Source organism: Triturus cristatus, chromosome 9, assembly GCF_964204655.1.
Source record: "Triturus cristatus chromosome 9, aTriCri1.1, whole genome shotgun sequence".
Lineage (NCBI taxonomy): Eukaryota > Metazoa > Chordata > Amphibia > Caudata > Salamandridae > Triturus > Triturus cristatus.
The window spans coordinates 460549884-460572489 of record NC_140592.1 but is presented as its reverse complement, the minus strand read 5'-3'; the positions used below and the strand labels follow the sequence as shown (position 1 = coordinate 460572489).

General features: G+C 45.4%; 2 protein-coding genes across 13 annotated transcripts in view; both read left to right on the top strand.

The window, feature by feature from the left end:
- Positions 1 to 11235, top strand: part of LOC146798144 (G protein-coupled receptor 4-like) — a 238217-nt gene extending 226982 nt beyond the window's left edge. For 5 of the 9 annotated variants that reach the window (XM_085625382.1, XM_085625381.1, XM_085625379.1 and 2 more), the window contains one exon: positions 6718 to 11235. In XM_085625382.1, coding sequence (XP_085481508.1) covers positions 6743 to 7792 — 1050 coding nt within the window. In that variant the 5' untranslated portion in view covers positions 6718 to 6742 and the 3' untranslated portion in view covers positions 7793 to 11235. The remainder of the gene's footprint in view (positions 1 to 6717) is intronic. The other 4 variants (XM_085625386.1, XM_085625380.1, XM_085625387.1 and 1 more) reach the window with 1 other exon arrangement.
- LOC146798143 (G protein-coupled receptor 4-like) overlaps positions 1 to 22606 on the top strand; it is a 287428-nt gene that overhangs the window by 226986 nt on the left and 37836 nt on the right. Inside the window, exon 1 of one of the 4 annotated variants that reach the window (XM_085625390.1) lies at positions 11927 to 12148. The exons of the other annotated variants lie outside the window; for them this stretch is intronic. The gene's annotated coding sequence lies outside the window, so the exon portion shown is untranslated. Of the gene's footprint in view, positions 1 to 11926; positions 12149 to 22606 lie in introns of those variants that run through there. 4 annotated transcript variants of the gene reach the window in all.

The following is a 22606-nucleotide window of genomic DNA, read 5'->3' as shown; positions in this document are numbered from 1 at the left end:
TAGTCCAACATCAGAGTATTGTCAGTACAATAAATGTCTCCTGGGGGTCAGACATCAGCGGCGTTGCATCAAAGAAATGTAAACGAGGTTTGACCCGAATGTGATTTCTTGTCTGGTTCAGAGGTCGAAGTGGGCAGGGGAATGGTAGAGCGACATTCCCTAGCATTATTAATTTGATCAAAACGGTTCCCATACTTTAAAAACACAACCGTCCCTGAGTTGCCAAAGGTTGAAGCGGGAGAATGGAAGTCTCTGTGAAGTGAGAGGCAGCTGAATAAGAAACTAGCCGCCTCTCCCAGGTCCCTGCTCCTGAAAAAAAAAAAAGTTTTCAATTGTTTAATCGACAAATCTAAATGTTGGTTCTGAGTCAATAAAATCTGTTATTTGTCCTTTTAAATGAAATCTGTAAAAAGATTCGCACTGGTACTGTCGGGGTATTACTAAAAAACCTAACTTTTGGAAGCACTTTAAAGATTTAAACACAAGCTTTTTGAGGCGTACTTTACATACTATGTGCAACTTTTCATATATTGAGTGTAATATATATTTATTTCACTATTGACTTGCGTATTTAGTGTGCTTTCTGTCACAGAGCTGGACATTTTACCACTTTAAATACACATCATTATTTCCACAGTACACAGACCAGGATTCAAATCAGTGACCATCTGGTTACACCATCAGACATCTGAACGAAGTGTATTAACCAACCTAGCTTTCTTACCAGACAAATGCATTTCTCACAGATAAACTTAAGTTGCATACATTTTTAGGTCGAGCCTAGCGGCAGCGCGTATGCACTGCTCGCTCTGCCAGGCATGCAGTAGTCGAATATGCTGTGGATGCCTCGCCTTCTCTCTGCCCATATTTTTGATTGGCTGGCGCCATTGTCCTTGGTTACTGCTGCCTTCCGATTGATAATGAGGCTTGTTAGTCCCTCCTTGTTACCGCCCTGTCGCCATTTGTTACCTCCCATGAGGACTGGATCTTTTACTTGTGACCTTCCACTGTCTCCATCATAAGTCGGTAAGCACTATTTTTAATTTTTATGTGCAGCTTTCATTTTAGCAGCCGCACTTGTTTATTTAATTAATTTGCGGCATGGGCCCAAAGGGAGCGTTTCTACGCACTAATCTAACAAGCATTTGCAATGCAATAGGTCTCGCATTTACGCAAGTTTGAGCTATTGACATTGCAAATAACAATGCCTTTTATTTTTGTTTTTAAAACCTAAAGAAAAGGCATTGTTATTTACAATGCTTAAACTCGCATAAACGCGAGACCTATTGCATTGCGAATGCTTGTTTATTTAAGGTGTGTGCATAATATGCAGTTACCTGTAGGTTGGTGAAATTACAAATTTCTACCCCACACTAGCTGATCCCGCGCCCCCCAACCGCCCCCAGTCCCCATACTTTTCTATATGCACTCAGATCGCTGGTCTGGGTCGTTGCAAAGTCTTTTACTCGCTCTCATTTTAAAGATGTTGCCCTCCCTACAAGCCGCATTTCTCTCAGTGATGAAACATCCCTCCTATCACACTCCTCCCTTAGTTCACGTCATCGGGGTCACCCTTCAAATACAAGTGATTGCCCCCTTGCCCCGCCTCCCTTTTCGACAAGTGCAGGGGCGTAAGGCTACGTGGACAGGGGCCGACCACGTGCAGCTGGCCTGTGGAAGGCGAGTTTGTGAGGGGCGCCAGGTCTCTGCATTTGAAGACAAACCCCGGGCTAGCCTTGGGGCTTTGGTATACAGGTCACCTGCTCCCCGCTGCGTGGCGACATTCCAGACCCCAGCTGTTACCTAGCCTGCCCGAAAATACTTACCCGTCCTGAAAAACAAGGGCTGTGCAATTTCCATTCACCTGTCCGTGGAAGCTGCCGAGCCCAGAGGCTGATGCACCCGGGCCTTGTATGCAAATGCCGGTAACAGTGAAGTGAGCCGTAAAACTGTTTACAAAGCGATGTCCAAGCTTCGGGTCAACGTCATCCGATTCTGGGCAAATCACTCCGTCTCACAGCGCCTAAAACGTGTATCGTATCCCCTTCCTGCCGTAAAGGCTCCAACTCCCTTGGGCTTTGTAAGCGCTTTTAAAAAAGAACTGCAAAACTAAGTCTATACCACGTGACTTGCTGACGTAGGCAAGCTATAAATTCACGTTGCTGCACTCTTACAGCATAGCGTAATTTCTGGTTCATTTAAAGCGAACTGATTGGACACCCTCCACCCAAAGCCCGTATCCATTTTTGTTTGCCATTATAAGCACCAATAATTAATATATGGGAGTGTTTTTCTTCCTTAAACTGTGTTGTCTTAAGCACGCGGTCCTGGAACAGAAGGGAGACTTAAAGCAGTTGCTTGAGCAGGCTGGGTGTTTTGGAACCCCCAGCACAACTTTGTGTAATTGTACATTCATTTCTAAAACAATTTACCCATCCTTTTATGTCTTCGTACATCATTCCCCAAACATTAGGATAGCCTTTAATTTCTCTTTCACATTCACATTTGTGTTCTTTTCTTAAACAGATGTGCAAGTGTGGTTTCATCTTAATTTTGTTGCTGCGGCATTTCAGTTACAAATGTCTTTCTTTAGCCTTCATCAGGACATGACAAATTAGCCTGGTGTCATGCTTCTTATGGGCAGGAATTGTGCATTTGAAACAATTAAAATATAATGGAATATACCTGAAACCCCAAAGATGAATTGCAATCATGGAGCTGAGGTAAGAAAGTGCGACGCTTGTCCTCTTTAGAACATGTAAGGCACATCCATTCATTTGACCTAGAAATCTGAAAGAAAGCACAGTCTTAAATCTGCAACATGGAAGAAGCCACGCAACTGTGGATGTGAACATCGCAAATATGGAGCGTCCGCCATCTAGAACCTGAAAGACATACCCACAGCCTTTCACCTGGATCCTGAAAGGTACAAAGCAGCCACACATATTGGTACTGAAAGGCGTTGGGTAGCCGTGCATTTGAAACCCGAAGGCCACCATATCTGGACCTGCAAGATACAGCAGTGCGTTGAACTTCTGGAAGGAATATGAACTGTGAAGTACATCTGGCGCCCAAAAGACAGTTCAGCAACGAAACCCTGTATTTGACACCTTATTCACAGTGAAGGCGTGTATCTGGAACATCAAGGCACTGCCATTCTTCTGGAACCTGAAAGTCAACACTCCATTCCACCCACACTCCCAATTTTAGTGTAGTACTTGTGTGATTTGCCAGCTGTTGTGTGGTGTCACTGTGCACAGAATGAAGAATAAATGGGAGTCCTGAGTGGGCAAAAGTGGCCTTGGATGGAGCGACGCATGCACAGAATATCCATGGCAAATATGTACTTTGCGCTAAGGGCCCAGCTGACTGACGACTTTGGGCAAACACAAATTAAAAAGTCAATAGACGCTAATGTGTTCTGAAGAGGGACGCCATCTTGCAACCTTTGAGCCTCGCGCTTGTGAAGAAAGATTAGAAAATCATAAAGTGGAACAAAAATCTCAATTACCTGCAAAGCCAATGGGCTGGGAAAAATCAAATATGTGATCACGGCGCAAACGTCAGCGTTGGGTGGCACTTGCGAAAGGCTTGAATGAGGCCTTCTGGCCACTGAACTAACCTCCAATGTTGCATTGAATCGTGGGGCAGGTCTGGACTTGACCGTGAAGTTTGTACGACCCTCTGCGCATCACAGGGCGGAGCTAATCTGGAAACTTTTATCAAGGCAGTCCTTTAACTTTGGTTTTCGATACCGCAAGGCCCTCGCTCCATAGAGTTTCACAGGTCACAGGAAACCTGTTTTGCCAAGCTGCCTGTTTTTATGTCCCCTTGGGGTAGACCTCAAGTGTTTGGTTTGTGCATTTTTCCTGGTTGGGGAGGTGGGAGAGCTAGTGGATAGAGGGGTAGTTATTTGACCATTCATTACCTGAATGAGTTTAAGTACCAAGGGTTGGGGGAGGTGGGAATTCCCAAAGATTTGGAGTGGGAGGAAATTCATCATAGTGGTGCTGAGCAAGGTGGGTGGTTGTGACCTGCTCGGTAAACATGTGGCTTTGTGTAATCTTTCATGATGTATCTCTGGTGTGCTTGGCAAGAGGGCCCAGGCCTCCAGTTCTCAATGGCTGTAAATGCATTCGTTTTTTTTGTTGTTGTTGCAGTAAGAGTACCACTTTGGTTCTTTGGCTCAATTTGTAGGTCTGCAGGGGTAACGCTGGAGACAATGCAATGCAACCACGCGTGTTGCAATTCCGCCTGCTTCAAATTGGAAGCTCCAGACATACGTATGTCAATTCTTGAGGTGCCATTTGTGAGCCATGTGGCATATAATCAGACTTCTTGCAACAGGGAGTAATTTAAATTCTGAATGTTGGGATCCCCAAAATGATTAAACATAATAACATTTTAGGGACAAAACAGCACTCTACTTTACTCCATCAAGGCCCTTAACACTTGTTGTCTGAAAAGGACTGAGTTGGATCCTGCTGCCACTGATCCCTTCGCCCCCTTCCCTTGCTCAGCCCCTACTCATGCGACTGACCCCTGTACTCCAGAAAACAAAACAGTTGACTCAGCATTACTGCTTGTGCTACTTGTTTCAATCTATAAGTCACTTCACAAGTGTCAACGTTATGTCACATAATGCACAGACTCCATCTTCTTCATTAGTGACAATCCTCATCAAATACATTATTTTCGATCACAAAGATCTTATAAAGTGCAAGGTGCTATAAAAGTAGCACAAGCAACAAAAATAGCATCCAAAATACAGTATACAACAATGGTTAAAAATATACATAATGCAATATACAACATTATTTAAAAATATGCAAAGTTAAGTCGATAAAAAAAATCCCCAGTTTTAACATACAAAGATTTGGAAGACTACGTAATACATTTAGAGCGTTTGATCCATAGTGCATACCAGAATCTGACCAGACCAAATACCACTACCCACATGTATCCGTGGCTAATATTCTCATAGCCTCCAAATAGTGTCCCGGACCGACCAATCTGCATAATGGCACAATCCACTTGGTCCTCCAGATTTTTGTAGTGAAGGCAAACAAACAGGTGGACTATTGATTCTGAACAAGCATTACATGCCGGACACTGGTCGTCTACGGACCTATTGGCACACTACGTTTTGAAAAATAATTTAGTTGGCAAGGTTTTAAAACGGCATTTCATAAATAATTTCCTTGCCAGAGGTGGGACAATTTCATTGATGGTTTCTTCATAAAAAGGAGAAAATTTAAAGTTAGTAAATTCTTGGGTAAAAGTGCCCACCCGTTTGGCCGCCTCCTTCTCCATAATGCCGTCCCAGTAGATCTTTTTAACCCTGGACTTTGGAATAAGGCCAAGTTTTTCTGGAGAAGTCCTGTATTCCTCCATCCCAAGACCCTTCAGTAGGTTCTTCAAACAGCTAAACCATGCGATGGAGTTAACCTGGGATTGTTTAGGAGATCTATCATCTATGCTCTATATGGTGTAAGCTCATTTACTGACGACAGGCGGTGCCAGAACATTAGCTGCTTATAGCCCATCTTATTCTAAAGCATTTTCTGGCCCAGGTCCAGGAACATGGTGACCAGGGGCGTGCAAATCGGAAGATTTAGCATTGATCGACTAAACCTGTTTTCTACTGTGACAAGGGAGTTTACATTGCCTATGCCCCACAGTTCAGCCCCATAAAGAGTTCCCCCAGTATTTTAGTATTATAGATCTCTATGGCTGGACCCACTTTCCTGGACACTGTTTTTATGTATCTTACCTAGGTGTGCGGTTTGTTGGATTAGGGATGCTTGTGCCTTTTCAATTTGTGGTGCCCCACTTAAATTTGCGGTTAAGTGAATAGCTAAATAATAAAAAAAAAATGTTTTGCCTCATTTAATACCAGGCCACGTTCCTTGCAAAATGTAATAAAATTGTTCAATAATTGTTGCAGGCCAAGGGGGAAAATCACTTTCTTTATTGATAGTCTTATAAAATCATACTTCACCCCCTTTAGGGATAGGTGCTAAGTTCTGCTGCCTCAGCCTCTCTGTGTAAATTACTCGACCACCCCATACTACTTGCCTCAACCCCTGGACCCTGCCCACCAGGTATGCACAATTGTCCTTATGCACCTTTGTCACTACTTTAACCTTCTCTCTACTGCTCCACGTTAAGGTCCTCTTACCCAGGATATGCATTAGTCTCAGACATGACAGAAGCTTTTCTGGGGCCAGGAGCCACACACCTTTGCATGGCCTCTTTTTGTTTTCTGATCCAAGAAACAGCTCGAAATTGAGGCAAACTGTCCAATGAGAAAAGTGAAAACAAGGTATGTGCCGCCACCTACTGGTGTTGGTCCTTTAACAGCATCAAGAAGGAACAGATCAGGCATTTTTTAAATGATTTAAATCAATACACAGGGCCCAAAAAGTTCCCAGGGCACGGGGCGCGGAACTCTGGTCAGGCTATAATGAGGGAATCCTGCGTAACACCTTTGTGGAAAGAAGGACAGTTTTCTGGTTGTCCAGCAGCAAGTTCAGTGGTCGAACCAGTTGATAGATGAGTGGTTGAGCAAAGTGTTTTAAGGTGGGAGGCTGAGTTGGAAAAGTACATAGCCGGGTAGCAAAGGGCTTTACAATTAAGATGGACAGCAGAGCTCAGTACTGTTGATTTTTACTCCCTTTTTCTGTCTTAAGTTCTGAATTTCTCTCCTTTTGTCAGTAACAGATCCCCGACTGGACCCGCTATGACCGATGAAAATGTTACATGTCCGTATCCAGCCAAGTATGAAGCCATTCTCTTTCCCACCATCTACGGTATCGTCTTCATTGTTGGCCTCTTTGGAAATCTGACAGCTGTGGGAGTCATAGCCCTGCACATCCGGCGCAAGAATGTTCTTGGCGTATACCTGGCGAACCTTTGTGTCTCGGACCTCATATACATCTGCACCCTCCCCATCTGGATCGTCTACACGGCCAAAGAGGACTGGCAGTTTGGTGCACTCACATGCAAGATTGTGGGCTTCTTCTTCAACGCCAACCTCTACAGCACCATCGCCTTCCTCAGCTGCATTGCCACGGACCGCTTCCTGGGTACGGTTTTCCCCATCCATTCTAGAACGCTGCGGAACATGAAGGCTGCCATGATAGTTTGCGGCATCGTTTGGGTCATCATCCTAGGTACGCATTCTGTATTTCTCAGCAGGGATGAACTCTTCAATGCCACTCAAGACATTGAGCTTTGCTACGAGAAGTACCCCATGGACCGATGGATGGCCCGGCTCAACTACTTCCGGATTTTTGTGGTCTTCCTGATTCCTCTTGTGCTCCTTGTGTTCTCCTACTGCTCCATCATATGGGCCATCCATCACAGTCCGAGCCTGGAGAAGAGGCAGAAGCGGAAAATCACCAGCCTCCTGTTGGCACTGATTGGCATTTTTCTGTTTTGCTACCTTCCTTACCATGTGGTGCTCTTCATCCGCTCGTACGCCAGCGATGTGAGCATCAACACTTGCCATTTAGAGTCGAGAATCCGCCCTGCCTACCGCATCACCTTCGCCCTGACCAGCCTCACCAGTGCTCTCGATCCCTTCATCAACATCTTCGTGAGCGACAGTGTAAAGCAGGACATTTTGGAACAGCTGAGGGATACCTGGCACTTGCTCAGACTGAAGGGCAAGCAGGATAAGGAGGGACGGCCATACTTGAAAACTGTCTGTGAGGCGAGCAAACCGCCCAAGAACCTTGACCAAGGCCTCCTCAAGATCAGCCAGAGCAAATCCCAGACTAAGCTGTGAATGTTCAACGGCTCACGTAAGAACAAGTAACTCTTGCATCATCTTCTTGCGATCATAGTATTTGAAGTGGCTTCCGCTGTTCGTTTTAAAGTAATCTAGCTTTGGAACTGAAAGAAACAGGATCAAATGTGATGAACGCCTCCAAGATAATCCTTTGGCCAGGACACCGAAAAGGGCATGTGACCAAGATCACAGTGTCCCTAGAAGGATGAAAACTGCCTTGGGAAGTGATCTAAAATGCAAGAATTGTTCCATGAACACATTTTAAGAGACTTATTTGCATAAAAGAGTAAAAATGAAGTGTACAAATAAAGACCTCGTCTGTGCTGAAGAAGAGCTGCTGGTGACGTAGATTACAGAGAAGGGTTAGGCCGATCATGGGCAACTTTACCTAATAGTTCATTTCTGATGTTTGGGAGACCCACCTTATGTTGGTCGGACCAGAACTGCGGCTTGGTATCCTTGCTCTAGCTTGCCAATGAAGTGCACTAAACGTGTGATATTTGCACATTGCGAGGGCAAGCTGTACATAAATGTATAGACTACATGTGCATAAATATTAGGTGCTTTTGTTTGTAGACGTTGCATTACAAGCCTTTTTCTGTACAGAAACCAGACAATTTTACAAGTGTTTTTTGACTTAACAGTTCAGCACATCGATAAAACAGCAGAGAGCTTTGCTTTTTAATTCTGTTTTACATTGGTTTTATTTGAGTTTTAAGATTTTATGTATGATTGAAATGCAATGAAGTTTTGAGAAATAATTACGACTTGGCCAGGGTGTGGGGGTTGCGGGTAAAGTTGCAACATTGGGCTGAGCATTTAAAATGTTTACAACGTACAGCGGATAACATAGGAACGCCCGGGGGGACACTACATCTTGAGTAGTAAACCAAGAGAGGACACCCATTTAGTTCCGAAATGGCAAAGGTGGCATAAGAGTCGGGTGGCTGGGGTGTTGGCACGTGGCCTGTGTAACACCACATCCAGAAGTTGCGGAGCTGCTACGTGTCCTCGTGACATGCGTAGCGAGTTGTGTACTTATAGCCAACATCACTATTCATGCTGGTACTTCCTGTTTCACTTCCGCCTTTTCTGCCCTCCCACAGTGCATTGTGCTGTGGGGGGGGAAGGACTGTCTGAAGGTGTTGAGCGTGACGTGGGGCCACTTGGCAGTGACATTTGGGATTTGAAGAGTCGGTGGAACCATAATATCAAACGCATTTTCCAGAACTCTCATACATCGACTAACGTTTGAGGGTTTTTTTTTTTATTAAAGACTGCCTGTCTCGGGGTTCACAAATAAACAAACAGGCTAACAGGCCCAAAAATTAAATGAAAAATTAGACCACTATCATAAAAAAAAAAAAAAAATCTTGGTAAGTTTGGGAATGGCTGATTCTCCAGATCCCCGTGGTAATTTTGGCGAATTTTAGTTTTCCAGGTCATGCCAGAGTAGTTTATGAAATGAAATGAAAACGGGTATTTAGTAGAGCGCACAGCTGCTCAAACGAGTGTCCTGGCGCTATCGATCTTTCTGGGGGTTTCCTTATTACATTCTGGTAACTGTGGCATTGATTTTATCGTTATAAATGCACAGTTAGACACGCACTGAAATAAAAGGAAAACCAAAACTGAATAACACGGCACTCCAAATTTGATGTTTTATAGTTCTTTAATTCACCTGCATCTCCAAAAAGCATCCTTCATACAATCCCAATTCTTTTCTTCTTCCAAATAATTCACTCTTTTCTAACCTTGTTTTATTGAGTTTGTGACTGTCCACTCACCCTTTAAATCTCAGGGGCTGTGCAAAATACCCTCTATGGTTGTTTCCTGTGGTGGTCACACTTAGGATTATTTACTATTGCGACCATTCACAAATGTTTTTTTCATGCATCCTTTTAAAATGAGTTCTTCCATTTTGTAATTTCTATTTTTAGCAGGTCACCGTGTCTTTTTTTTCACCTGCAGGCCTTGAGACTTTTCTTATTCTCACTTGAGTTATTGCCAGTCAAAGTATAAAAATAATAAAACCCTCTGAAATGGAGATGCAGTTCTCTGAAATGTACACTAGGAGACAGTCGAATTACAGCAGTAGCATTATATTTTTTGTCTTCAAGCCTTTGGCACATAAGCTGCAAACTTTTTCTAATATCTTTATATTTATTTAAACACCATTTGTTTTGGATCAAAAATCACAGTTTGTTTCTTGCTGAATTTAAAATGATATTTGCACAATTGAACACTTTTTTTGGGAAGGTAGTGAAGGGTACTTTTTTTCCTCTTAAAGTAGGTTTTTCTTATTTTATCTTTGCATATTTCGATGATGTGTATTTGTGTGTATCCCGCTCAGAGGTGACTAGCATTTTTCAAAAGTATTTACTTTTTTTTTTTTTTTTTTTGTATTAATGGTATTTTTGTTTTCACACACTGTGTTGCATTGTAACGTGTACAGAGAATTCCTGTCATTTCAAGGGTTGAAAAAGAGAGGCAGAGAAACCTGCTTTGGTTATTCCATGGGGTGATAGCATTTTGATAGTCCATCATTTACGGAAAAAATGTATTTGGCTAGTACCCACTCTGCTTCAACAGACAGCATTTTATTTAGCTAAGAAAATGTTTACTTCGCTCTAGCTGCAGCTGGATTACTTTCTGTCTACTTTATAGGACTCGCCCTCTTCTCTATGTTTGCCATCTCGAGACCCAACTTAGCAAGATGTGGGTGTGTTCTCTTCGTTTGGCTCCTAACCACATGCATTCTGGGAGTGGTAGTCCAGCTTGGCTTGTTTATGAATGACCAGGGTTGCCAATTTTAAAGATGCGCTGTGAGAGTAATGTCAAAAACGGTGAAGTGCCTCCATATTGCCCTTGAGGCAGTCCTAAAGCTCAGAAGCATAAGAGCCTTCCTAGGCGAGATAGGAAAATTGGTTAACTTCTGTGGTTAACTCTTTGATAGCAACTTTTATTGGCTAGGTTAAATCTTGGAAATGTATGCTGCGTCCTGTTCCTTCCACTTAGTATACATTGTTCTTTTTTAAGCTTCAGAGCTTAAAATGTATGTCACTCCCTGCAAGCACATATACAACTCCTTCCAGCCCTCTCTCCACTAAAGAGCTTCCCCTTTAACGCCCCCACCTGCAGTCCACTTTTCTCCGACTCTCTCACCGACAGTGTATGTCACCCACCAAAGACCCCTACATCAAATCCAAAGTAGCCACTCTTCAGGTTCCCTCGACATAATTGTTTCCCAAGTCACCTCCCCCCACCCCCATAATTAAATACCTGGCCCGCCCACACCGCGTGAGAGTCGCACCCCATTTACGTCACTAAATATCGACCATTCATTAGTCCACCTAAGTGATCTGTACAGCATCACACCTAGGAGTTGGCTACCTCAATTTGCTCATTAAAATGTACACCACTACTAATAATCAAAACACCCTCTAATCCATTAAAATGTGTATTTCCAAATCTCTTTCCAAATACGAATTCACATTGGAGACATTTTGTTCTATTGCAAGTATAGCAGTCGGGGAGGGGGGGGGGGGGCATGATCAAAAATGTAGAATTTAGTGCATGCACGTCTTTACTTTGGATACAAGTATGCATGTGTCTTCAGCGCCCTCTTGTGGCTCGTTAATACTGACGCCGCATGAGCTCTTACAAAATCGCTGTTCATGGCCGGGGGGCCAGGTACCTACGTTTGCCTTGCCTCATAATTTTGTATACGCTTTGGCCCCGCCCCCAGACCCGAACCCTGCCTTTTGGGTGTGGGTCTGTTGAAACTTCCTAGAAATGTTCCCATACCCATTATGTAATTTTAACTAAAGGGCGCATCTGTTTCCGTCTTGTGAAACAATGCTGACATTTTTATTCCGAAGATCCAATCTAGATCCAGTTTACGCGGTTTACATAATATATAGAATTAAGTATTTTAAGTAGACTCTTGGTATTTCAATAGACAGAACTTGCCAAAGTGGGCCATGCGCGAATAAGATTATTCGCTCACGGCTTTTGCTTTGCATTTCTGGTACTTGTAGTACTGCTGTCCCATTCTATACCAGGACTACAAGTACCAGAATGCAAAGTAAAAAAACCTACACTAACAGATGTGCGCACGCGTGGCCCGGGGGAAATCCGAGAGCGTTTTCACACATGGGTGCACGTAGCAGGTCTATACAAGAATCTCTGCATCCGTGGCTCACAGACTCTACCGCTTTGTGTTAACGCTGAAGAAGGCGATGACGGGGTTAAAGAACTGCTGAGGGGAGGCGCACAGGAGTGACCAGGAAATGGCGCGAGATAACCTGTCCTGGTGGAGTTCTTTGTGTGCCGCACACGGTGCCTGTCCTGGTAATGTCCCTCTTTTTCTTGTACTTCCTTCGAATACAAATGGGATACGTGTACCACCTTTGCTCAGGGTGTATACGAAGACCACTGTGGCTTTTCGTTTAATTAGTCTGTTGAGCGGAACGAAAACCTCTCTGCCAAAAGAATAGCTCGTGATAAGAAACATTCTGGTCAGGCAAACATCACCTGGAGTGAAACTGTTTATAAAAAAAAATCTGTTCCATTGTGACTACAGGTGTCTGCGCCAGGGCCTGGCCAGTGATTTATGCAGTCGTTGCAGAAGTTACATTTGTTGGCGTTCTGTTGCCCTATTGTCTCCATCCTAGCATAGTAGCAATATTTGTGGCCAACCTGTGCCCCTCTGTGTGTGGTACTGGTACCGCAGTAGGGTGACCAGGCGTCCCGGATTTTGCCGGGGGCAGTCCTTATTTTCCAACAGGTGTTCCGGCAGATTTGGTAAATTTGGGTCATGTCCCGATTTTTAGAGAGGGCCAACTCAAAACGGGGAGACACTTTTTTAGGTGTTCCAAAATCAGTGCTAGTTAGCAGCTGTTATAACTAAGAGATGTAAGTAATAGTTATGATGCTGATTTTGAAAGTTACATTTTATTTATGTTCATAGTGTCATTCTGTGTGTCTGTGTTGATGAGGGTTGTCATTCTTTGCCACTTCCTTGATGTAAAATTGTAGTCCTTCCTCTGTTTCTGAAAAGTCCCGGTTTCTGAGTCGCAGGATCTGGTCACCCTATATCCTAGGCATCCCCGACCAGAAGCCTCATATTGGTTCTGGTCGGGATCATTGCAGAGGTGGGCGGGGAGTGGTCGGCCCGACAGCTTAGTAAACAACTGGGTGATGTTTTGTGCCACGACAATTTATCTTAAGGGGACCTTTTAAATAGTTGTTGCATTCCAGGGCACTGCCAATATCCTTGCCAGGGGCATAGCCATTATTAGTGCAACAGGAGCAGTGGCACCGGGGTCTGACGACCGTGTTACAGGACACTTCACCACAGTTATGGTTGCAACCAGGCCACCCTTGCTACGCCCCTGACCCCAGTACTGAAAGGAGCTTTACACATCTCACTAGAATGTAAGCAGGTAACCTACAGGTCACACATACATCTCTGCAGTAGGTTCCTCAACCCATTGAGCTGTCTCACTTGGAACAGAAAGTGTGAGCTCAGTTGCAGGTTACATTCTGGTATACCAACCTGCTGAATGAACTAAGTGACACGTCGATCATACCTTAAGCTGTGTAGCAAGCACATTACCCCCCAGGTCCCCAAGTCTTTGTTCCATTCATAACATCTGGAGATAAACCATCTCCCAGACAAAAAAGAGAACACCAGGAATACTGGTCTCCCCCCCCCCCCCCCCTCCCACAGGGAGTACATAAACAGTACTTACCCAGAATTCGTTCTGTTCTTTATGGGACGAGGTTGCTGTGTGTCTCCCAGCCTGCAGGGCTTGTAGAGAGATACAGAGTTGCGGAAGTTGGGCCCTTGGTGGCTGGAGTGGTTCGGGTCTCGAACGCCTCTTGCTGACATCCGGACCCTATTGGGAGACGCATGATGGCTGGCGAATGGCACGGAGGAGCTGTGGGCAGGGGCGTGCTCCCGCTGTTCCTGCCTTCCTGTATGTCAGTGTGCTGAGTCCCGGTGCGCCTGGGCGGGTCTGGGGGCATTTTCTCTTTTTGTTGGGAAAGGTAAAAAGAATATATGCGGGCCCAGTGGTGAGCGCCGCATAGTGTTTTTTTCTACCCAGGCCTGTTGCTGCTGCTTGGTGTGGTACTGTTCTGCTGCCAGTGGTGATCATGGGGAAGCATGCCAGAAAGAGGAAGCATGTTGGTGAGTCTTCCTCGTCCAGTTCTTCCTTATTTTCTCCTTCCCCTCCTGGGTCGAAGCGCCACAAGGAGTGTGGGGACCCTAGGTTGAAGAGTTTGATCAGAGAGACCCTGTTGGAAATGGGGGACTCCTCTAAACCTAAGTGGATGATACCGGTTCCTTCTTTGTCGGAGGAGGAGGGGACAAGGTCCTGAGGAGTTGAGGGGAAGTAGATTTCCAAAGACATGCTGCCGGTTTTAATCAGGCATGTGAAGACTAATATGGGTTTCCCGATGGGGAGGTGCCTTCTACTTCTTCTGGGGGCTTGCTGCGGCAATTCCAGAGTACGGCGCAGCTGTATGTCCTTGTACATTTCTAAGGTGCTCAAGAGGGAATGGCGGTACCTGGACAAGATTATGTTGCCCCACTTAATGGCGAAGTTGTACCCTTGGCAGGATATGCAAAAGGACCTGCCTGATGCCTTTTCCATTGACTCCTTTGTGGCCAGCTTGGTGAGGCGGACTTCCTTGGTGGAGGATGCGGTCATTAAGGATGTGGTGGATAAGAAGGTGGATGCCTCCCTTCGTAAGGTGTATTCCGATTCTCACTTGACTCTTCGTGCTGGGATCTGTGGTACCATGTGGCACAATCATTACTGACCAATCTCAAGGCTCTGTTCAGGTTATTGGACGAGGCCTCCGACTGCTCTGCTCTTCTGGAGCAGATTGAACGCCAAGTGGAATATCTTTCGGATGTTTCTTTTGATGTGATCCGGGCATCTACCCTTTCCGAGGGGGCTTGTGTGGCGGCCTGCAAGAATATCATTCTTAAGGTGTGGAGAACGAATTCTGCCCAGAAGGCGTCGCTCTCCAGTTGCCTGTTCGAGGCGAAATTGGAAGCCAAGCTGCATCAGTTATTCAAGAAGAAGCGTTCCTCCTCCCTGAAAGGGGCTGCTGGTGGAAAAACTGTTCTTTAAGCTTAAGTCCCCTTTTCACTCCTCTTCCAGGAAGCCGTTCCCAAGGACGATTCCTTGCGGGACGGGGTCAGGATAGGAAGGCCAAGCACCCCCCTCCGAAGCCTCGTTCCTGAATATATGGTGGAGCGGGACTAGGTCGGCGGTCACCTCCGGGCTTGGGAGCTCTCTACTTCCAACGCCTGGGTGTAGGACATTATGAGGCACGGATACCGGATCGAGATTGGGGGTAGTCCCTTCAGACTGAGAGGTCCGTCTGACTCCTTGGCCTTCCAGGATATGGAAGCAGGTGGCCTAGTCTCAGTGGATTTGTTTTCTGTTACAGGAGTTAGCTATTCAGTTGGTTCCCCCTTGGAGGTTGTAGGGGGTTTCTACTTAATCATCTTTTTGGTGGCGAAAGCTATGGGAGGCTTCCCGCTGGTTTTGGATTTGAAGGCTCTGAACTTGTTTGTGTTACGTCTACCCTTCAAGATGGAGACCCTGCAAAGGATTATACCAGTGGTGCTGAAGGACCATCTGATATGCACCTTGGACTTGCAGGATGCATACTATCGTGCCCATTCATCCCCTCTTCTAGAGGTTTCTAAGGTTCTGCTTCAAAGTGGTTCATTACCAGTTTCTCGTCCTTCCATTTGGCGTGCGGTCAGCCCCCAGGGTGTTTACCCAGGTGGTGGCTCCTGGTGGCCTCCCTTCCTCTTCAAGGAATCCACTTATACCCCTATCTGGATGATTGGCTTTTCCATGCTCCATTGGAGGAGCAGCTTCGGGGGCATCTGGAGGTGGTGTGTGCAGCTCTCAAAGCGCATGGGTTTCTCCTACACTGGGTGAAGTGTCAGCTGGTGCCCTCTCAGGATCTGATGTTCATTGGGGCTCGATTTCACACCAACCTCAACAGTGTGTTCTGCCTGCTCCACGGTTTCGGGTGCTTCCGTCCTTGGCCCAGGAGGTGATGGGCAAGTCCTGTCTGTTGGTCTGCCTGTGGTTACGGATGATGAGCTACATGGCAGCAGCAGTGTTTTTGGTATCTTGGGCCTGGTTTCACCTCCTCCTCTGTGGATATTTCTGCTGTTGGTGTGGGATTCTCGTTCCAGCAACTTCGGTGTTGTGGTTCTATTGACCCCGGCAGTGTGCCAGCAGCTGGAGTGGTGGACTGTGCAGGACAATCTGGAGCCGGGGATGCCTTTGCAGCCGGACCCCTTGGTGTTAACGGATGGCAGCGCTTTTGGTTGGGGGGGTGAATCTGGGGGACAGGTCCTTGCAGGCCCGCTGGTCTCTGAGGGAGGGGCGGTATTTCTCCAACTGGAGGTAGCTGATGGCTTTTTCCTGGGCTGTTGTGGGGTTTTAAGACCTACTTGAGGGTCAGAACCTGGTGGTATATTCTGACAATCTGGTCACTGTGGCATATTTGAACAATCGGGGGTCGGTGGGTATCTGTTTTAGGTCCCTTATTGCTGTGGCTCTGCCTTTGTTCCTGTGGTGGAGAGGCACCTTCAATCCTGCAAGCTGTGCATATTTGGTGGGGGGTGAACAATGGGATGGCAGATGCTTTCAGCTGGTTCTTCCCTTCCTTTCACAAGCTGTCTCTCACCAGGGAGGATTTTCAGCAGGTTTGCTTTTTGCTACGCGGCACAATGTTCTTGTTTCTCGGATTTGTTGCCTGGTTCCTTGGTTAGGGCCCTGGGGAATGGATCCTCTGACGGTACCTTGGCCTGACCGCCTGTTGTATGCCTTGCCTCCAAATGCTCTGGTTCCCCAGTGTCTGGCTCGACCTAGGAGTAAGTCCAGGTTGGTGATTGTGGTGGTGCCCTTTTGGCCTTGTCGGTCGATGTTCCCCAGTCTCCGGCTAATGGCTGTTCAGGGGCTGTGGATGGTTCAGTGCTTCCCCTCTCCTCTACGGTCTGTCTCATCGCTGGCTCTCCCGAGGCTCCATCTCTCAGTCTGGAAATTGAGAGGAGGGGGTTGCAGAGCAGAAGGATACCTCGACACCTAACGGTTGCTATCCACCAGTCCTGTAGGTCTTCCACTCTTAAGACCAATGAGAGGCAGTGGGGGAAATTTCGGTGTTAGTGTGGTTCTCACCAGCTATCTCCGTTTGACAGTTCTCGATGGATGTGTTACATTTTTTGTGGGAGGGGTTTGAGAAGCGTCTGGCGGTGGCTACCTTACATGCTCAGTCAGCAGCCATTAAGGCTTTGCAGACACATGGAGTAATCTGGCTGATGTGGATGATATGATGGTTCGCTCACTGCAGAGTTTCTCTTTTGCTTGTTCTGTGGTGAAGCAGCTGTTTCCCTTATGGGGTTTACCGTTGGTGTTGAAGGCTCTGGTATCTGCCCCCTTCAAGCCCTTAGAGTTGATTGATACCAAGTTTGTCACCTTCAAGGTGATTTTCTTGGTAGCAGTCACTTCCACTCAGTGGATTGGTGAGCTGGGTGCTCTGATGGCTAGGGAACCCTACTTGTCGTTTTCTTAGTATGGGGTGGTTTTGAAGTTGGATGCCTCTTTTGTGCCTAAGGTGGCGTTTCAATTCCATAAGTCCTAGGAGCTGGGTCTTCCGGCTCTGACAGTGGTTCTTGGCTCTTATAGTGATTTGGATTGGTCCCTGTTGGATGTGAGAGGGCACTGCTGGTCTATGTGGAGCACACGTGGTCTTTTCATAAATCTGAGGCGTTGTGTATTTCTTTTGGGTCCTTTGCTAAAGGGGAGAAGGCCTCCTCTCTATTAATCAGTCGCTGGCTGAAGCAGGTGATTGTGCTGGCTTATTCCCTTGCTGGTGCTCCTCCTCTGGCAGGAGTTCAGGGACGTTCCATGAAGGGGGGGGGGGGGGGGGGGTGATTTCCTGGGTGGCCTCCTGGGCGGAATTGCTAGGGGTGTCAATTGCTAAGGTTTGTCAGGCTGTGACGTGGACTTCCTCCAATACCTTTGTTTGCCATTATCGTCTCCAGAATGCTTTGGAGGAGATGCCAATTGTGGGTTAGGGGTATTGCAGGCTGTGTGTTCCTAACTGTGTCCTGCATTATGCAGCACCCATAAAGAGAAAAATGCCTCTTAAGATTGGTTTTATGTAGGAAGGTGTCCCTTCCTGCACAAAAACAATGCTGCATACAACGCAGACACCCTTGCACAAGGGTGCCTGCATTGGTGCTAGGCTGCCCATTGTGGGCCAGCACAGTGGGAATAATCAAGAATGTGCTGTATACCTTAAATGCGAAAGACACACAATTGATGGACGGAATGCAGAACAAATCAAAACATTCACCCCCAGTCAAGAGATCTGGGTTAAATCCATCATTCTTTTGCTCACCATGCCACCCCAGTTTAGACCTGGCTATATGCAAATCAGTCTTGACCCTGTGCCTCTGTATACCTCAAATACGGCACATTCCTGCCCTTTCCCAGTGACACATCACAGCAAGGTGACTTGCTGCGCTGCACTGCACCACTATTTCATAAATATGCCCTTAGTCTTCAGGTTGGCTCCAGACCAAGTGTAAAATGAGGTTCTGAGGGTGGGGAAACAAAGAGAGAACCGGATTACCATAAGTAGCATTAGGTGACACCTCAAGATGTGGAATGTTTGCAAAGGGCGTAGCTACTCGCAATCCCTCCCGTCTGCATTCTAGTCCATCATTTTGCGGCCATTAGTCCACTTCAGAGACAAGCCATACGCAAATCAGCCTCGACCCTTCTCCAAAATGAACAGTCAAACCTCATTTGCCCCAGAGATCCCCCCTGTACTGGAACACAAGCACCCCAAGACTCTTTAGGCCTCCGCTGGGAAGAACAGCTTGAGGCCTGTGACATAACGTGACCAGGAGTCATGTTTCTTGTCCTTTCCTTGCCAATATTTCCTAATCTGATGCCTTAGTCCAGTTGGGTCATCTACAGTAAATCGAGGCTACAGCTTCCTGAAAATGTCATGAATGTAATGGAATTGGTGATATCGTTCACGATTATGTTTGAAATCACAGGGCAAAGTCCACTAGTCAAATGTAAATGTCACTAGAATGTCCATGATGGCTTAGTTGCACCACATTACCCTTTATCCCTATTGTTGTTTTCATTCTTATTTGTTTAAATTGGCATAAATGTTGACCTTTTTCAAATAGTAAATTGTTTTAAATACAGCAATGTAAAAATTGTACCATATCGTTTGTTTGGGAGAAGTGAAAAGAAAGAATTGAAATTTATGTGAGCCAAAAAGCGTTGTTTTAATTAAGCTATTTGCTGCCTAAAAGATGTTTTCTTTCTAGAAGCGAAATGCTTGGCACCCCTTTTCTCCACTGGTCAGCTAACAATGGATCACTGATTGTTCATAGAATGTTGAGGTTTTGTTTACCATTCCTGTCCAGAATCCAAATTAAAAAGAAAGACTGTAAAGGGGTCCTGTTTTGATGAGTTTGTTATTTGAAGGCATTGTCAAGCTTGGACACTAATTAGCGGTGGAAAAGTAAATCGGGTCAACAAACTCATTTTCCAGGCTTCGAAACGGATAAAATCTTTAATTTAGATCTAACTCTAGTGAATTATGGAAAATAAATGATTGTTTCGACTACTGCTACTTTGTGGTTGGAGCTCATGATACAAAAGCAATCACTTCAGTATTTTAAAAAAAGGTCGTTTTGTAAGTACTGACCTAGACCAGTTCAGGATTTTTATGTCTCACCTACACAATGTCTGCAAGACCTTTTTAGGTCTCACCTAGCATTGCAGCGCATGCTTTGCTCGCTCTGCGAGTTCTATTGTCTTCGGGTTGCTTTCGGAAGTGGGGTGGAAGCTCCACCTCTGCTTTTCATTGGCGCGCATCATACTTTAAAACGCTCGCATTTTATTTGGAGAGAGGCTTTTTGGTTTCTTCTTTGTCTCCTTTCTGGCTCGCCCACCCGGACTGGACTCATGCACAGCGTCTCGCGTCTCTTCCACCTTGTTCAACACGCATGGCGTGCTTTCACTTTCAGCAGCAGCACTTTGTTTCAGTCACCTTATCCACCCTCTGCATAGAAGCTGCCCCTTCCCTCTGCTGATAAAAGGCTGAGCCTAGTTTGGAAAGGCGCATTACTATTTTGTATACCGAATTTTAACCACAGGACCTCTTCGATTTCTGGATTCAATTTCTCACTATCTGCTGCAGCTTTTCTTTTATTTGTTATTTTTTATTTCAACAGTCCTTGAACTCGCCAATCGCTTTTTTTTATTTTAAAGTGACTTCTTACAGAGGCGCCTGCTGTGTTCTGAACTTGCAAAGTTAAAGGCTAGAATTACGTCCTCCACGTGAGAAAGGTGGGGCTTCAGTCTCCAATGGGTAGGATAGTGAATCAGTCGTAATGGTGATAATATACGCCGCCAACTTCAGGGACCCCCTGTTGATGGAAAGCTTCAACATTGATTGTAACCTCACGGAAAAGTGTGTTCTGACGTTTCACGTGTGAACGATCGCCGAGAGACCAAATATTAAAAGTTTGTTTGCAGTTCGTTGCAGCGAATCTACAACGCACTCTCCGCCATGTTGCTGCTTGGCTAAGGTAAAAGGCAGGCTACTAATCAATCAGAATGAATATTCCCCAAAGAAGAGCTGGCGTGACGAGGTGCTTCCGGAGGAGGAGTAGCGCGAGTGTCAGCTACAGGTGGATCTAGCTGAGCAGGAGGTGAGATGACAGTAAATACCATCGCTGTGCTTTGCTGGGGTTATTTGGTCAATGCAGACCCCCCTCCAATTCATACAAACCTCAATGGGCTCAGAAAGAGGGCTCACAATACATTGCTTTTCTTTTCTCATTCTCTCTTAAGGCGCATTATTTGCTGTCGCTTGTATTCTTTTGTTAAATAAAATAAAAAATTTAACACACCCATTTCTTTATACAAGGGGTATCAATGTTAGAACATTAGATGCATTCATCTACAATTGAAAGGCCGTTTCTGCCATTCATTTGATCAGCAACTTGAATAAATAATCCTAAATTACGCACAAGAATTTACGTTTTGAATTGTGACAGTTAGCACTATCAGATTGAAACAAAATAGTCGCCCCTCCTTCTTTTTAATCAGGTTGTGACCTCTCCAAAATAAAAAAAATAATTATAGAGGATTCCCTTACCTGTTTTAACCCACACACCACATCTACATCTTACCAGGCCCCTCACACCCACAGCACCTATACGGCAAGGAACAAAAGATCTCCGATAAAGAGCCCCTTTATGGGTGCCCGTCGAGCATTGCAGCGCCGGCTCGACGAGGAGCAGACCCATATGATGAAGCATGACACCTAGCTTGCTGGGTGTGTGAGGGTCCTAGTTCCGAAAGGAGGTATTTCCCACCTCCCCACCACTCTGAGTACTTACCAGGTGGCCAACTTGCCACCCAGGAACACCGTACCTCTTTTGTCTACTATGACGTGGCAGCCATAAATGTGAAAGCGCCGCATGGGCGCTAGTGAACAAAAACACATTTGCAATGCAATATGCAAGACCTATTGCATTGCAAATGTTTGTCTTTAATATTTTGTTGGGGTTGCCTTTCTTTTTTGCCAATTTTTTTGTTTTCACTTGTGTAATGTTTCGTCCATGAAAATAATTCCCCCGGAACGGTAGATGTATACCTCAGTTATGTAGTTACCTAATGTTAGTAATGGTTCCCTTGCTACAAAGTTGCTTTGGATTTGGCAAAGTTTATTTTCTCCTTACGAGACCCTGATCTTCGACTTTGAACTCCTTGCTTCTAGTCCCAGCCCATCGATTTAAAAAAAAGTATTTTATACTGCATTGGTTTAGGACATACGCATCTTGAGACTGATGGTCTGACGAAGAGATACGAATAGCGGTAGGTGAGATTGCAGAAAAATGTAACGTTTAACAACACCCCCCCACCCCAAAAACATTGGACAAATGCTATCCCTATGGTAACTTTGTTCCCAGGTGTATGACCGTGCACATTCCAATGGCTCCAAAAGGGAATTCTGGAAAATGTTTCACCGCTGCTGGCCCCTGGGTTCTTGCTTGTGAACAAGACCGCATGTGTGTTGTTTCAGAGACTGATCCCAGCATAAACAGTATGAAAAAGGTCTCCCATGCATGCAATTCACACAGATGTGAGAGAGACACTCCGTAAACTGTAAATTGCTCGAAATCGTCCAAATAACAATACATCAAAGGGATCAATATTCACATTATCCAAATGAATTGTGAATTTATAAACAAAAACTAAGAGAACAAGCATTTGCAATGCAATAGGTCAAGCATTTTAAAAACTTTGACCTATTGGTATTGTAAATGACAATGCCTTTTAATATTGCAGGTTTTTTAAACCCATAAATAAAAGGCATTGTCATTTACAATGCCAATAGCTCAAAATATCGCAATTGCGAGACCTATTGCATTGCAAATGCTTGTTGTTTCTAGCAGTGGGCTAAGAGTCCACCTATTGCTTACCTTGGGTTGGCTTCATTCTCACTCATTTGCTTGCTTTTTATTGGTCAGCTGCCTTAGGTTTGTTTCCTTTTCATGCTCTAGTCCCTCCTATGGAGCATGGATGCATTGCTTATGTCCTTATACTAATGTTTTTATGGGCAACTTTTTTCCTTTGTATTTAAGCACTCTACCAGAGTGAGTCTTATTCAGCTGGCTTCCTCGAGTACTCTCACCCCCTGCACCCTGTATTCCTCCCGCCCTCA